Source organism: Thunnus maccoyii, chromosome 10, assembly GCF_910596095.1.
Source record: "Thunnus maccoyii chromosome 10, fThuMac1.1, whole genome shotgun sequence".
Lineage (NCBI taxonomy): Eukaryota > Metazoa > Chordata > Actinopteri > Scombriformes > Scombridae > Thunnus > Thunnus maccoyii.
This window is the reverse complement of record NC_056542.1, coordinates 6,251,921-6,268,950: the sequence shown is the minus strand read 5'-3', so window position 1 is coordinate 6,268,950 and position 17,030 is coordinate 6,251,921. Positions and strand designations below refer to the sequence as shown.

The following is a 17,030-nucleotide window of genomic DNA, read 5'->3' as shown; positions in this document are numbered from 1 at the left end:
TGTGAAGCCCATTTGTGGTGCAGGGAAATGCTGGCTGAACCAACAGTGGCCTGGAGCGTTGCTGTATGTGTGCCATTTTAATATTAATAACTCATAACCACACAAGAATTAGATATTAGTATAAAAGCTGTAAACAAACAAGACCATTGCCAAGACAATTGGCAGCCACTACACTACTATTTACATTGTGTGCCACTGGGTTGGACTTGGCAGGAAATCTGTCAGATTGTCTGAAAGCACAAAACAGAAAGATAGTACTCTTTTTACACCTCAAAGAAAGTTCTCAGTAGATGTAAGGTAACTTAAGGAATGCAGTGAGTGACAGGCTGCACTTGAGGAGAATATAATATCCGCTGCAAGTGTTTCTTATACATATCAGTAACTTCAAAACACCTACTAGCTGTTTATATAGTTTGTCAGGGTAAAGATTTTATTTCTATACTTACCAGAGACTTTGGGTTTGTCAGAAGATGAGGGACTGGGTTTGGGTCCCTTGTTGCTAAACGACATGAAGAGGTGTTGACAGAACTCTTCGGAGAGCTCGCTCTCCAGGAACGTCTGCATGAAGACCTTGAAACCCTCAAAGTCAATCTCCTGAACCAAGACAGAAATAGAGCATGTTGTTTGTCACTGTAAGCTGTAGTCCATGCCTTTAAGGCTTCGAGAATATACTATTGATTGTCAGAGAGTATGCTGCATTGTTTCACCTTTGTGGAGAATCTGTGATCATTTGCAAAATGTTGCAGAATTCGTGTCACAGATTTCTGCACTCAGAAGAATGCCTAAAGTGTTGTTTGGGCTGTGGGCGGCGAAGATCTATTTTAGAGTAGTTTCAGTGGTTTTGCAGCTTTTGCTTCGTGTTCAGTAAATATACTATGTCTTTCCTAGAATGCATTTCTCTAAAGCCTACAGCTTCAAGCTTCTTAATTAATTGGTTGACTGGCTGAAAGTGGACCTGTCTTACATTTTTAATAACCAGTCAGAGGAAGACACTGTAGGTAAGCAATATCCATCTGTCCTATAGAAATGCTATTAATTTTGTTTCTCGCTAAACACTCTAAACATTGTTTTTTATTGTTTCACAGCTGCTTGAGAGAGTTGAGTTATTCAGTGAGGAGCTGTATGAGCACTCGGCAAAACACACCAACAATAAATTTGACAAAGGAGGAGATAGCAGTTACAGTACCTGGCTGAGGATTTCCTGCTTCTATAATCCGCAGCATTGTGGAAAGAGAAAAACCCAACATGTTTATGGATGAATCATGCACTTCTGTATTCAAAATGTACTAAATGTCTATATAACAATGTAATGTGCTACCACAAACACATGATGTTTGTAAATGCAGCTTTACAGTGTTGGTAGGTTGATTAACTGCCACTACATTAAGGGTATTATAACTGTCATCATAAATTGTGATTAACCGGGAATTCTAGCCAAAATTACATCCCTTTTCCCAGGAAATTGTTGCCACATGAGTGTTTGTGTATCTGTGTGTGTCTGCGCCTCCACTATTGTATCCACTGAAATAAAAGATCTCTCCTCCAGTCCTGATTAAGGCTGCCATGCAACTGTCATAACTAAATGCCAAAGTCCAACCATGAAATGCTGTTATTATGGTGATATAATTGGACCAATTTATTCCAATTACTTTTTAGGCTAAAATGTCAGCTTACAATTTAGCCATGTGTCAAAATATAATGAACTGTGTATATGCAAACTCTATTAAGAGTATGAAGAAAAAATTACTACCACATAATAAAATATATATAAAAGAAAAATGAGAATAAACATAATTTTTTATAATTTGTTTAATTATCTGCAATTCTATGTTTAGAATCAAACTTTTACGACATAGAGAAAATCCCGGGTTTTCCAGTGAGAGGGGCAAGTCAGCAACAAGAACCAACATAGCAACCAAACATAGTGATTAGCCAATACTCCAAGAAATAGACATTGTTCCATTTTTGCAAATGTGCAGTTGCTGAGCTGTATGGGGACTATTAGCGCAGTTGGACTGAAACATGTCTGTTGCATAATACAGTATAAACTGTACATACCTCCTCTGGATTGTATTTAGCCAACACGCCATCTCCATGGAACTCCTGCAGCACATCCTTCAGCTTCTTGGTTGAGTCTGAGTAAAAACATTGAGGACATATTACTTTATTTGTGTGTTGTGTTCTACTGTTTATGTTTTAATAGATCTGGCTTCCTCTCGCAGTGAGTATGCATTTTAAATATTAAACATTCATGTGGTATAACAGTACAAGTATGATTTATGACTACACTCTGCAAGGAATGGTATGTGTGAGGATTATAGCTCCAGTTTAAACAACTGTTATTGCAAACGACTTTCTTCTAGAAAAATTACAAGGTAATGGAAACAAGTTTAGACTAAGTGGTCACCCAAGCCGCAGTCTTATTTATGGATCTGATTTTTCTGAACTTTCTCAGCACCTGTAAGAGCTACAAAACTGTGTAGTGTCATGCCACACTCCCTGTTTGGATCATATATTTGGCTTGGATGCAGCATCATAACATCTGCAGGAAGATTTGCACTTCCATTTGTAAGTCAGTGCTGTAAAAAAAAAAGCAGTCTACACTCCTGACTGCTGTGGTTATTTCAGTACAGGAAGGGGACCTCACTTCATATCTATTGTACAGTACTGTGTATTAACTGGCAAACCTTTGGTGGTTTTAGTGATATAAACTATTTATTATTTATTGGAAGCTTGGAAAATCAATAACTTTAGTTAAACTTCAATAGGTGCAACAATAACCACTGCTTTTCGTGGCAAAAGAAAGCTAACAGGCAAGTTAAACTGCAAACACATGTAGGAAATTAAGATAGAATCAAAGCAATCCTGTTTCGTAGAAATTACATTTATCTAGGCTATAAGAAATTTGCAACAGTACAGACATTTTGAAGACAAATAATGCTGCCCAGATTACATTTTCTACATCAACATACTAAAGGACTGTTGTTAATGTACCTGGCAATTTGCAAAATGTTGCTGCTGAATGTAATATTAACCGACAGCATATTTCATTTTTATCCTGCAAAATATCCAATCTTGGCAATACAATATCCACTGGTAGCAACATTATTAAATATTTTAATGATAAGTCACAAGTGGCTGCTTTCATATTTTCTATTCATGTACAGCTATGTTACATGAGTGAGATACATGTTTATCATCAGCTTTAGAGGTACTGGTCATATTTCTGAACTTTGGACAGAGCCAGGCTAGCTGTTTCCACTTATTTCCAGTCTTTATGCTAAGCTAGGCTAACCCCATCGTGACTCCAGCTCTTTGTGTATCGCAAAGACATGAGAGTGATATCAATCTTCTTACTCTCAGAAAGAAACCAAATAACTCAATGATATCTTAAAGACATTAAAATACTGTTGTTATGAATAGGACATTTATTTTGAAGGGTCAACTACAGCAATGAAACAAGTTTTAAAAGTCAATTAACCCACCTGGATTAATTGATTTTTTCAATTGTATTTATTTATTTTACCTTTCTGGTTGCAGATTTACACATCCAGCAGTTACAGAGTAACTGGTATTTTAATTTAAGTCCAATATTCACTCTCTTTTCAGCTGTTATGTTTTTGGTCTCCAACTCCAACTGCGGAGTCTGGTGATAATTATCTGTGGGTTAATCATTACAACATACTTTACATACAAGAAGTCATGATCCATTATTAATATAAAAAAAATCATTACAGTCACTTTAAAAAGTAAAAAACAAAACAGAATTATCCAGAGTGATGAAACTGTGTCATATCAAACCAAGAAAACAAGTTGATTTCTATAAAACAGATTGAATGCAGGTTTTTTCCATTTGTTTTAAGAAAACTGTTTTTTTTAGTACTCTGTTATAGACAAAAATAACTCGAACTGACAGAGATCGGCTGTGATAATTACTGCATGCTGCAGAGCGTTTATGGGCCCTGCTGCTAAATCAATTTGCTGCACCACAGATACCAGGTTCTAATGTTACTGAAGTTAATTAGAAGTACCATTTTCTCACAAGCACTGGAGGGTCTGGTTCATCTCTAAGCATAGAGCCGGCCCTGTATTTGTTACCTCTTCACAACCTTGGTTAACCCAAGAAAAGATGGATTTTTGGCTCCTCCCATCGATGTTTAAAGTTTATAGGGACAAAAACATTGGACCAGTGCAAAATACTACATCTTTAACTCAACTGATAAAACTATGTCTGCTCCTGGATCAGCTCTGCATTGGAGAGATGTTTGTAGAACTAAAGCGTCACCCTGCCATTAGCTAAATGGAGCAGCCAGAGACCCTGAGGTAAAGTTGTTGTTCATAAAACTGAACAGCATGTCTCTGATTGGTAATCAGCAGATGTATTAGGAGTTAGACCTTGCAGGTAAGGACAGAAAGTGTTTGCTTGGTTTTCATTTTCAAAAGCAGTGTTTTGTAAACTCCACAGAATATGTCACCTCAAATCATCTCTGAATGATTAGTTTTATGTTAGTTTTGTATTAAATGTATTAGTTTTTCATCAGATTACCAACCAAATATCCCAAAAATATGCTTGTGTATGCTGTAGAAAAAATCACAGAAAATGTAAGTATTAAGTTATAGTTAATAATGACTGATATCCTGCATCTATTTACAGTAGATGTGTATTTGAGCTCCTCTTTATTGGTTGTAACATTTTGTCACCTCTTGCTCTAATGGCTTTGAATCTTTAATTTTCTCATAATGCATTTTACCAACAACGGGTAGAAATGAATGTCTCACATTGGACTGAGAGTGTGTCATCATTATTGACCATCTTTATTAGCATGCCCTCTACACAAAAACCATTATCGAAGAGAGTGATTATGTATCCACTGATTGCCTGTCACATTCAGCAGGCACTGCTGAATTACAATGTATTTCCTCAATCAGGCTAATGATTTAACTGTTGTGTGGCACACAGTAATCGGAGGACAAGGCTCATTTCATGTTTTTTAAGGTTCGTAAACACACTGGAGATGTTCTTTGCCTTGAAAGGTGAAAGAATCCTCCTTCTCGAAAGCAGCACTCTGCTACACTACGCATATTAGCGATTATATCACATAAAGAGAAAGTCTAATTGTTGTGAGTCAGATCTTGGGTGCCCGACTAGGCGCAGAGCTATTAAAATGTTATGAAGGTGTGTACGGCTCACTTTAATGAGAAAGAAGGGAGACATACAGTAGGAGGGGAGATGACGGGAGAGATGAGGAGGGAAGGTGAGGCGATGCGATGCCCATTGTGTGCAGTTCAGAGAATGGGATATTTTATAGCGCACAAAGAGTGCGCAACGGAGCCCGTTGAAACATGATTATCCAAATCTGCCTACCATGCACACATGCCTGCACGCACATGTGCACACACAACAAGACTCTTTAGTTCTCTCTTGCAGCTTTGCTTTTTTTTTTTAACTCTGCCCTCTGCCTTTTATTCCTACACAGTTTTCATTTCAAGCTACATCGTGAAGCTCATGTCTCTGAAACCATTTCTTATGTAATTCAACAAACTCCTTAGCCTCCCACAAAACAAATATTTGCAAAACATGGAAAACAACAACCAGAAAATGATTGGCTCTTAAACATGGTGTCTGCAGAAGAGAGCTGTAGATTCCCTCAGAGTAAGAAACAATGTTGTCACCAGGAACAGGGCAATTAAAGGGAGAAATATAATTACCAACGCTGGTACAAGGGTGAAAAGCATTAATTATTAAGAATCATACTCGGTGCTCTGAATAGCAAATAAAAGAGATACCGTCTGCCTCCAAGATGTCGTGTTTGACACGGAAAATAGCTCTGAATTATATTCAACCACTTTGCTATCGTACAAAGACAGCTGATGCAAAAAGCACTTAGGATCTAAAAAGATGAACACTTAACAATTGTATCTCTTGTCCAAAGTAAGTTCCATCATTTGTTTAACAATTTATTTGTACATTCAAAGTCTGTCCAGAACTACATGTGGGTGGTGCACAACATCCTGCAGTTAGCCTACCAGGTATAGTCATATTTTCCATCCCTGGTACCATTTCAGATGATGAAATGTGTCAACATCTTGGAGCATAACATAAACTCCAGGCACCCAGAGCACAGTCTGGTGAGCAGGGGAGCCATTTGTTGGTTTGCGAATGAATCATTCAGAGCTCAAATGGCACCACACAGATTAAATGCTTTATCAGCTTGAGCTTGCTAAATCAGCAAGAGAATCATACAGTTGCAATATCGAAATTTTATCATTACAACAAGGGCTGTTGTAGATGAGTGCAGTGAATTGAATTGTGCTGCAGTTTACAGCAAAGGAATGCTTTTGTTATGGTTAACTCAGGGGTTTGATGCTATCAGAGAGTGTGTTTTTGTGTGCAGGGACTTCTATGCATGCACATTTGTCTCCATGTGTGAGTATTACTGAAGGTAGGAGAGCAGAGACCTTTTCTGAGAACCTAAAGTGGAGAGATGAAAACTTGCCTCAAGTTAAAACAGTAGTAATAAAAAATTTGTGGTTTAGGCAAAACTACCACTAGGGCTACTTCTAACAATGAACAAGATGCAACCTAAAATGTATTATCTTGTCGCGACCAACAGTCCACAACCCAAAGATATTCACTTTACTATCATAGAGGACCGGTATTGGGCAGTAACACATTACAGTAATATTTTTCCTTTCCCCAGTAATGAGTAGTGTAAGGGATTGCAATTTCCAAAACAGTGGTTATAATACAGTTACTAATCCAAGTCCTAGGTTGGTTATCTTATGATGACATGTACATGCGGCAGGTCAGGGCCAAGCCCCCGGGAAGTGTGCCGGGCTTTGAAAAACCATGTAATTACAACTTCCGGGTCCAACAGGGACCCAAAAAGCATTTTTCCCGCACACATTCATGGGAAAATGAGTGGCTGTAAAATGATGGATAAATTTTTGAATGTCACAGCCCCCATGAAATGATTCATTTCACTATCAGAATTTGATCCATTTAATCTGATAACATATGGAAAGTCTAGAAGAGCCCTATGATTTAATTGTTTTTTTCCCGGTTCAAGTTAGCGGAGGACTAAACTGGACGTTAGCCGGCTCAAGTCTCTGGTGTGCATGTAGTTGGGAGGTGAGATTAAAGGAAACGCTAGTGCGCTTGCTCTATGGGCACCACAACATGATGTCATCCATGGTGTGGAAGCTGTGCGGAGGATCTGAGTAATTTTATACCAGCAGGAAGTTGTACTTTTTTGGCTTCATGCACCACTGAGCAACTTTCATAGGAATCCAGGTATCTAGTTTTCTTAATACATCCGTGGTCAGGACAGGTCATGTCGGCTACAAAAAGCTTAACGAAGGATGGAGGATGAAGGAGAGGGGTAGAGGCATATTTTCAACAGCTGGAAGTATTGTTATTAGTTGGAGTTTGTCTCAGTCAAAGATGCAAAGAACATTGTCATCCGTTGTAAACTTTGTGCGAGTAGCAAAATGCTTTCAACCGTGAAGAATACAACATCTAATTTATTGAAGCATCTGATACAGCAGCACAGCAATCTGAAACTTGTTGAAAAAAACACTGGCGCTGACAGAGAGGCCTCTGCTGCCAGTGATGCATGCACTCCACATAAACAACAGAAATTGGATTGTGAGGGAGCTTCTGACAGCAGAGTGTCACACAACTGCTCCTGCAGAGGACTCTGCCTCCGTGTCCACGGCGTCAGCCAGCCGTGATGAAATGGACTTTTTTGCATTTGAGACAGAGCCCGAGGATAGCTACTTGGCAGAAAGGGAAGTAATGGACTATTTGAGGTCAGGGGCATATGACTCTGAACTAGTTCTCAAACATCAAAAGCATTTACATGAAGTAACTTACAACACTCCAACCCCATCTAGCGCACCTGTGGAGCAACTTTTTACTTTAGGAGGTTTGGTGCTCACTGCTAGAGGCAACAGACTGTCTGATAAGAGGTTTTAGAAGCTTCTGCTAATGAGATACAATCATTGTTTCACTTCTGAACATTAGGACCTTGCTTAATATGTCAAGGCAGAGATAACAAAAAAAGAAACTGCTATCAGCCTATATGTGGTGTTATGCAACGTTTTATGTTTTGTATAGGTCATTGTACGGGGGGGGGGGGGGGCTTTTGATACCAAGTAATAAGTAAAGTAATATTATTACTTTTTAAAGGAGTAATGAGTAAAAAGTGATTTATTACACTTCCTGAGTAACTTGCCCAACACTGTAGAGGTTTAAAGAAACCAGAAAATATTCACAGTTAAGCAGGAACCAGAGAATTTTTTGGCATTTTTTCTTAAAAAAAAGAAATGTGCGTGTTATGAAACAAGCTAGCCACCAACACATTAGTTTTTTTCAGAATTATGAATATGTGCAAAGCCGCCAACTTCATGATGAAGACAGGACTTTTATGTGGAGTCCCTGTGCCCAGCTTTTGCTAATCTGCAAGTACTGTGTTACCTAATCAGCACCTACGTAGAAGAAGTGCAACAATCTGTAAACACAACACTGACATTTTATCACCTTATAAAACTGTAATGGTGAACTTGTTAGCAAACAGTTGCCTATTTACATATGAAGCAAACTGGAACAACATCAGCATTCATGTAAAGTTTCTGGTCATCATTAACTCTGTACAGACTTATCTGGCTCTTTAGCTGCTAAATGCTCCGCTCCTCACCAGCTAATCACTAACTTTGTCTATCATTTGGTGCTAGGTGACTCGCTCACAGTTGGTTTATCAGAGCTTTTTGGTTGAAAAGGAATGCTACTATTGGAAAAGGGTTGAGAGAGGCTGTAAAACCAAAACAATGAACTGAAAGATGCGAAAACACTCTACAGAGCTGAGGGGTATTAATTGTCTATGAGTTTGTCACTATGAGAAACCCCTTTAACATTAAACATAATAACTGTATCACATAAAAATATAAATTAAAAATACACGGATTTCGTCCCATATGATGAGAGACAAAAGAATGAATTCCTAGTAAAATACATCCCCGAAATTAACTATTTCTATTCTGTTGAGATGCACAAGTTGAGGATTTAAAAAAGTAAAGTAAAACGCTGTTAGAAACTGTTGAATAGCTTCAGTGCTGCCTGAAGGTGTGATGTCACCTGGAAAATGACTGTTCTTGAAGAGTAGGATCACACACACACACGCACAGACACCTACAAAAATGCAGAATCTCCTCAACACAGTCGGACACAAACAGAGAGTGCCTACTCTATACTCACACTGAGCGTATTCCTGTAGCAGGGCAAACTCAGCTGGGGTCAGTGTGACCCATTTGTCCTGGCTGCTCATTGTGTTCAGGCGTCGTCTCTCCGTCCACCGAGCATTCCCCGGGCAGCAACACACAGCAGGATGTCACACGCTGGGAAAATATCAGACATCAGATCCCGTACCTGCTCCATTACTGTAACAGGCACAGACATTTCTCTTAACATGATGGCAGAAAAAGACTTAGCACGTTAACTGCCTTAAATATGTGGCTGAATTGGACACAAAGCTTGAGATGGTTGTGGTTTGTAATTAGAGGCTTTATTCTAAAAGGTCAGAAATAGATTTATCAGTACATATACTCATTTGGTTTAATTCCTGTAACACTGATATTCTGGACATGTCAGATTTCCCTTTTTTTTCCTGCCTGTTTCTCTTTCTGCAGCTGTCATTTCAACAGCCGGCAGATTGACAGCCAAAATGTCCCTTGCCTCCTGATTGCCATGTTTTTTTAAAGTTGTTGCAAGGACTTGACATTTCAGGCATCGACATTTATGTTTGTCAGCCAGATCGATGAAGGATGAAGAGTTTAATGTTTAACGCGAGCCAGAATACAGAATCAAAAATGGATTAATACATTTCATAGATAGAGATAAATGTTAACGGGAAAGTTAAAATCACACTGAGAAACATTTCACCAGGTAAATTAAAAAAAAGAGTTGATAACAGATGACATTTGACTATATATATATATATTATAATAATCTCCTTCACATGTATTTATTTACTTATGTTCATTATTATGTATTTATATTTTTATTTCTATGCAAGAGGTATTTAAAAATTGTTAATTTGATTTCTTTAGTAAAAAAGAAGTCACAGATGGCCGCAGCAAGAATTAAACAGTCAAGCCAGGGAGCAGGGAGTGCACGATTACTATAGTGCTACGCTCTATTAAACAACATAATGAGACATTAGAGATGTCATGGCAACATCTGGAAAATGGAAATATTACCCGTGATTCTATTTACTATTGTTTTTTTTCTTAAGTCTGCAGGTGTTTGCTCTCCTGTAACACTTGGGATGTCTAGATAATCCATGCATACGAGGATATTTGTAACCGATAAGAAATAAAATGCATAAAAACAGCACACAGGAACATGTGTGAATCTACCATCAACTCAACAGTTTGGTTTGGAGTGAAGCTTCATGAAAGGGGGTTTGCAACAAGTGGAAGGGAAGTGGAAGGGTCCTTGTGTGAGAAAATGCCTAATTTGGGCATTAAAAGCATTCAAAGCTGCGTTGGTGCAGCTTTTCAAATGACCTTGCGTCAGTCTGACTGGTTGCTATGATGACAACATGATCAAGTTCAAGCAAAATGAGCTTTTATAGGCGGGTACTTACAGTTTTGAACTGAGTCCAAATTCCACTGTTTCACTAGAAGTAAACTATTAGCTGTCAGTGTTTCTGCTAGAATATTATGTTTGTTTAAAGCTATTGAAACAGCATGTAGACCATCATGGCGCATGCAATATTTTAGGGTTTTGCAGCTGTTTTAAGACATGATGATGCACTCAAAGCCAAAAATTAAAGCATCAATCAAGGGATAACAAAAGTGTGCCAAAAAATTAATTAATTTAAAATTAATTTCAGGTTTTACAGGCTTGTACTATGCAGCTGTGGCTCACAAGGAATCTCCATCATATCAGAGGATGGAAAACATGCCTCACTGATATCTGTCATTCGATAAAAGCCAAATGTCAGTCTGATATATTGTATTGCCAAGCTGATTAATCAGCTCAACACAAATACACAGTATGTGATTAGTACAACATCCCTGTTTTGCTGGTGAGATTTATATGACCTTGCTTTCCCTCTCATTTGTGTAGAATGAGTCTGCATGTAATTGTATGTTTGTGTTGGTGTCACTCAGGCATCTGTGTGTGGGTGTGTGTGTGTGTGCGTGTGTTTGTGTGTGTCACATCACCAGTGAAGCATTTGCCCCAATTACTGGGAACTGAAACCCTGGATCAACAAGTAGACATGCTCATTCAAGTAGAGGATAGATGTGTGTGTGTGTGTGTGTGTGTGTGTGTTGTTAGGCATAAATGTGTCTGATCTTTTTTTTTTTACTCTCTTGTGTGTATGTGTGCGTGTGTTAATGCAAGTGTATGCGAGCATCCATGCCTGAATTCATCGAGAAAATTCCCCTGTGATGCCATATTTTACCTTGAAGGACCACTGGACGAAGAGGTAATTGTATGAACAAAATCTGTATAAATTATTAAGAGAGCATCATTATTATTAAAAAGACTACACAGAAAAGGGAAAGCAACAGTCAACGCAATGTGCAGCCACCAGTGTTGCTGTGTTAACACGCTGGGTGCGTGGGAATCAGCCTCCCTCGCATAAACTTTGATCTACCGCTGGAGCTTAAACTAGAAAACGTTCTGCAATGTGTTATTTAATGTTTCACACAGATAGCAAGAAAAGAGCTGGTGGAGAATCTTCTTATCCATCTTAAATCTTCAATCCCAACACAGTGATACCATCTTTAATATAGTACTGATGTGTATAGTGTATTCCTACTGTGCACTGCACTGTAATCATCCTCTTTCTCTTTCCGGTATTGCCTAACTGCAGTGCATCCTCACACAACACTTGGCTGCCATCCTCTCAAACAAACCAAATCCAGCTCCACAAATGTTATCAGATCAGCTTAATTGTCTTCCAGTGGTGCAGTGAGGAGATTCAGAAGCCAAGCAACGTCCCTGCCTGTGGATCCATGTGCTGCAACCGACTGACAGAAGATTTAAGCTGAGAGACCACTGGTGCCATGACACACAGATACAATAGTGGCCACTGCGACACGGCAGCACCATGAATGAGATGAGATATCAACATGCCGCTCACCTGCTGCGTAGCTGGAGAGAACCGCCAAGAGAGCTGAGAGAGGAGTCCTCCAGGCAGATGTTTTCAGATGAAGCTCCTCAGTCACATCCCGGCTGTATCTTCCGCTGGATCTTCTCTCAACTGCAAGGCAAGAGTGGGTGTTTGTAATTAGATGGAGTGTGAGTATCTGTGCGTGAAAGAGAGAAGGAGAAGCAGCAGCAGCAGCTCTCTCCGCTGCATGTCAGTGTATGAGTATGTGGATGGTGTAGTGTTTGTTTTTCTCCGGCAGTGTCTGGTCAGAGCAGCATCGTCAGGGATGTGGAGTGGTGAGAGAGAGAGAGAGAGGTGGTGGTGATGGTGGTGGTGGGGGGGAGCAGAATTATCCAACACTGCTCTGCCTGCAATGATCAGTTTCCATACTCCCGCTCACTCACGTCACATCCCTCTATCCCTCCATCCCTCCCCTCACTCGCTCTGGTCCTCACCTTCCCCTCCCTCCCCTGAAAACCCTGAGGTCCTATGCTCCTCTGCTTTCTCTCTGTGTCTCTCATCTCTCTCTTTCTCTATTCTCTAGTACTCATCCCCTCCCTCCTTTCAAGCCATTTCTACTCCGGTCACCGTGGCACGCATCAGCCAGCCAGCTGCATTAGCATTCAACACGGCAGGCGGTAAGTGCAGCAACCTGTGGGATATCCTCCCCAGAGGGCTGAGAGAAGGTGGGAAAAAGAGGAAGATTAAGACAGAAAGGGAGGAGAGGGTAGATGAAAAATGGGGACACACAGAGATAAAGAGGAGGACGATGATGAAGGAGAACAGGAAGTGAAGGCGGATGATTTTGTGGCCAATTTCTTTCCTTTTCACATCTTGTCTGGTGGGGACACAAAGACATGACACAAAAGAGATTTGAAAGCATTCATATAGAGATTGCACACTCCATAATTAAATATGCATTCTCATCAAAAACTGAAAGCTGCAGACATCTCTATCCTCGATCTTTACAACATGAAAATCAAAAACCTTGGCTGTATTCAAATATATATATGACAGTATTCACCGTTTTATTTGAGTATTTATGCCCTATACAGTAACTAATTGTGAAACATCTCGTGTCCAACAACAATCCAACAATGCAATGCATCACATTTTATCGTTGTGAGACACCGCACCTGTCAGTGATGATAATTAAGTGTTTGAAATCTCAATTTACAGCTCACCATGGAGTACAGCACTGAGTGTTTTGTTCATATTTTTCTATACTTCTCATTGCTTTACTGTTTCATTCTGTGTTCTTTTAAATACATAAATGTCATCTAATTATTTTTAGAATTTTTACTGTTTACTCTGTTGATTTTTCTTCGTAACTCTGTTTAGAATAGTGCTAAATAAATAAGGTTGTTAATATTATTATATAGGGAGTAGTGAATGGGTGAATTTTGGACACAGCCATTCAATTGCAGCAAATAAGGACCCAATGTCAGTGCCTACCTTCCCCACGTATCCTTTATACCTATAAACCCATAGCTACAAAGACGGAAGAATAAATAAATAAACAATACATACGATCACCTTCAATCAACTTCATTCACCTCCAATATTTTCAAACATGTAAAAGAAACATAACCATAAATAATGTAGATGTGCTGTGGTCACCAAGCACAATGTACATTAATAATATATGTACACATAGACAGATGTAAGAAATTCTTGTAACAGTTGACTCTTGCTCGCTGTACAGGCTTGGCAAGAATGTATACTTGAAAAAATAAATCATGTGGAATAAGTCTTGGCAGCCTACAAATGGAAAATCTTAAGCAATATGATTCTGCAAAACCAACGTCAATATTTCTGAAATTCTTGTTATCTACAATATTTGTGCAGGGCAGCTACAATATGGTTTATGTTAGGTGAAGATGATGGCAATCAACCTGTGGGTAAGGTATGATTGGGGCTAGAAGCTAGGGAAAGATCATAGTTACGGTTAAAAAAAAAGGCAAACATTATGTGCAGCTTTGTGATGGGACACTATCTTCAGTCTCCTGCATCAAAGTCAGTCATGCTACACGAAACTTCACCTAACTTCACGCTCAAACTTTCCACCTACTTAAACGGCATAATATATATTGCATTAGCGCTGATCGATCGTTGGCATTGGATGCGAATCGGGGTGTAAAATCATCAAATGTGAACATAATTCCCAAGGGTATTGGGCTGAGGATGATGAAGTATATGAATGAAGCATTTTGAGCTCTTTTAAAATGTCCATTACACTCTGTGAGATCTATGTTGGCTTAACAGTCAGTGAAAAGGCGATTGCTGTATAAGAAAAAAAAAAAAGTCACATCTCAAGGGATAACATAACCTTTTATATATAATTTTGTTTATAAATGAAGGTACAGCTACTTGAGGCAAATCGTGCTCATCCATCATTAATATTCCAAACTGTATCATTGACATTTTGGGTATTTAGCTGACATTCTTATCCAGAGAGATGCATGATGAGTGCACACGTTCTATGAGCTCAGATTCTTAGGTGGTCTCACTGGAGGCGATCAATAGTAATGAAGTCAGGGGTTAGAGCCACAAAATCAAAGCATGTGATGTCAGAAATCTTTCCAATTAGTCTGAATTGATCATCCAGGTTAAGAAAGGCAAAGAACAAAAGGAGCAAATGAGGATCCCAGAGCATATTTGAAAAATTTGACTCGAGTCAGCGTTTATTAAAGGTGAACACAGTTTTTTCAGCATTGCCTACATTAATATTAAATAGATCAATGAAGCAGAGAACAAATCAATAAAAACAACAAATATTTATAACAGCACAATAATTTAAAACCACAGTGTTCATAGAATAGAATAGAAAATACTTAAGTGTCTACTTTTTGAGTGCAAAAGGCAGGAATTTGTCTTTGGCTTGCGTGTGCAGAAATCTGCTATTAAAAAGAGTACATTAATACACATCATATCACATCCACAAAAGGACACATTAAAACACATTAACTTGAAAACCTAGTGCATCTAGGGCATTACTACAGGCTTGGAGGAAGGCCTGAATTGCTTGCGTTAGGGTTAGGGTTAAGGTTAGGTTTAGGGTTAGTGTTAGGGTTGGTGTTAGTGTTAGGGTTAGTGTTAGGGTTAGGGTTAGTGTTAGGGTTAGTGTTAGTGTTAGTGTTAGTGTTAGGGTTAGTGTTAGGGTTAGTGTTAGTGTTAGGGTTAGTGTTTGGGTTAGGGTTAAGGCTAGGGTTAGTGTTAGGGTTAGGGTTAAGGTTAGGGTTAGGGTTAGTGTCAAGGTTAAGGTTAGTGTTAGGGTTAGGGTTAAGGTTAGGGTTAGTGTTAGGGTTGGTGTTAGGGTTAGTGTTAGGGTTGGTGTTAAGGTTAGGGTTAGTGTTAGGGTTGGTGTCAAGGTTAGTGTCAAGGTTAGGGTTAGGGTTAGTGTTAGGGTTAAGGTTAGGGTTAGTGTTAGGGTTGGTGTTAGGGTTAGGGTTAGTGTTAGGGTTGGTGTTAAGGTTAGGGTTAGTGTAGGGGTTGGTGTTAGTGTTAGGGTTAGTGTTAGGGTTGGTGTTAAGGTTAGTGTTAAGGTTAGGGTTAGTGTTAGGGTTGGTGTTAAGGTTAGGGTTAGTGTTAGGGTTGGTGTTAGGGTTAGGGTTAAGGTTAGGGTTAGGGTTAGTGTTAAGGTTAGGGTTAGTGTTAGGGTTGGTGTTAGGGTTAGAGTTAGTATTAGGGTTAGGGTTAAGGTTAGGGTTAGTGTTAGGGTTAAGGTTAGGGTTAGTGTTAGGGTTAAGGTTAGGGTTAGTGTTAGGGTTAGTGTTAGGGTTGGTGTTAGGGTTAGGGTTAGTGTTAGGGTTGGTGTTAAGGTTAGGGTTAGTGTAGGGGTTGGTGTTAGTGTTAGGGTTAATGTTAGGGTTGGTGTTAAGGTTAGTGTTAAGGTTAGGGTTAGTGTTAGGGTTGGTGTTAAGGTTAGGGTTAGTGTTAGGGTTGGTGTTAGGGTTAAGGTTAGGGTTAGGGTTAGGGTTAGTGTTAAGGTTAGGGTTAGTGTTAGGGTTGGTGTTAGGGTTAGAGTTAGTATTAGGGTTAGGGTTAAGGTTAGGGTTAGTGTTAGGGTTAAGGTTAGGGTTAGTGTTAGGGTTAAGGTTAGGGTTAGTGTTAGGGTTAGTGTTAGGGTTGGTGTTAGGGTTAGGGTTAGTGTTAGGGTTGGTGTTAAGGTTAGGGTTAGTGTAGGGGTTGGTGTTAGTGTTAGGGTTAATGTTAGGGTTGGTGTTAAGGTTAGTGTTAAGGTTAGGGTTAGTGTTAGGGTTGGTGTTAAGGTTAGGGTTAGTGTTAGGGTTGGTGTTAGGGTTAGGGTTAAGGTTAGGGTTAGGGTTAGGGTTAGTGTTAAGGTTAGGGTTAGTGTTAGGGTTGGTGTTAGGGTTAGAGTTAGTATTAGGGTTAGGGTTAGTGTTAGGGTTGGTGTTAAGGTTAGGGTTAGTGTAGGGGTTGGTGTTAGTGTTAGGGTTAGTGTTAGGGTTGGTGTTAAGGTTAGTGTTAAGGTTAGGGTTAGTGTTAGGGTTGGTGTTAAGGTTAGGGTTAGTGTTAGGGTTGGTGTTAGGGTTAGGGTTAAGGTTAGGGTTAGGGTTAGGGTTAGTGTTAAGGTTAGGGTTAGTGTTAGGGTTGGTGTTAGGGTTAGAGTTAGTATTAAGGTTAGGGTTAGTGTTAGGGTTAAGGTTAGGGTTAGTGTTAGGGTTAGTGTTAGGGTTGGTGTTAGGGTTAGGGTTAGTGTTAGGGTTGGTGTTAAGGTTAGGGTTAGTGTAGGGGTTGGTGTTAGTGTTAGGGTTAATGTTAGGGTTGGTGTTAAGGTTAGTGTTAAGGTTAGGGTTAGTGTTAGGGTTGGTGTTAAGGTTAGGGTTAGGGTTAGGGTTAGTG

At 39.4% G+C, this 17,030-nt stretch overlaps 1 protein-coding gene across 1 annotated transcript in view; it reads right to left on the bottom strand.

The window, feature by feature from the left end:
• Nucleotides 1-12,482, bottom strand: part of dgkb (diacylglycerol kinase, beta) — a 79,747-nt gene extending 67,265 nt beyond the window's left edge. Inside the window, exons 1-4 of the mRNA XM_042425249.1 lie at nucleotides 12,156-12,482; nucleotides 9,257-9,396; nucleotides 2,059-2,135; nucleotides 447-594 (exon numbers count right to left, since the gene is read on the bottom strand). Coding sequence (XP_042281183.1) covers nucleotides 447-594; nucleotides 2,059-2,135; nucleotides 9,257-9,326 — 295 coding nt within the window. The 5' untranslated portion in view covers nucleotides 9,327-9,396; nucleotides 12,156-12,482. The remainder of the gene's footprint in view (nucleotides 1-446; nucleotides 595-2,058; nucleotides 2,136-9,256; nucleotides 9,397-12,155) is intronic.
• Nucleotides 12,483-17,030: the final 4,548 nt, after the last annotated feature.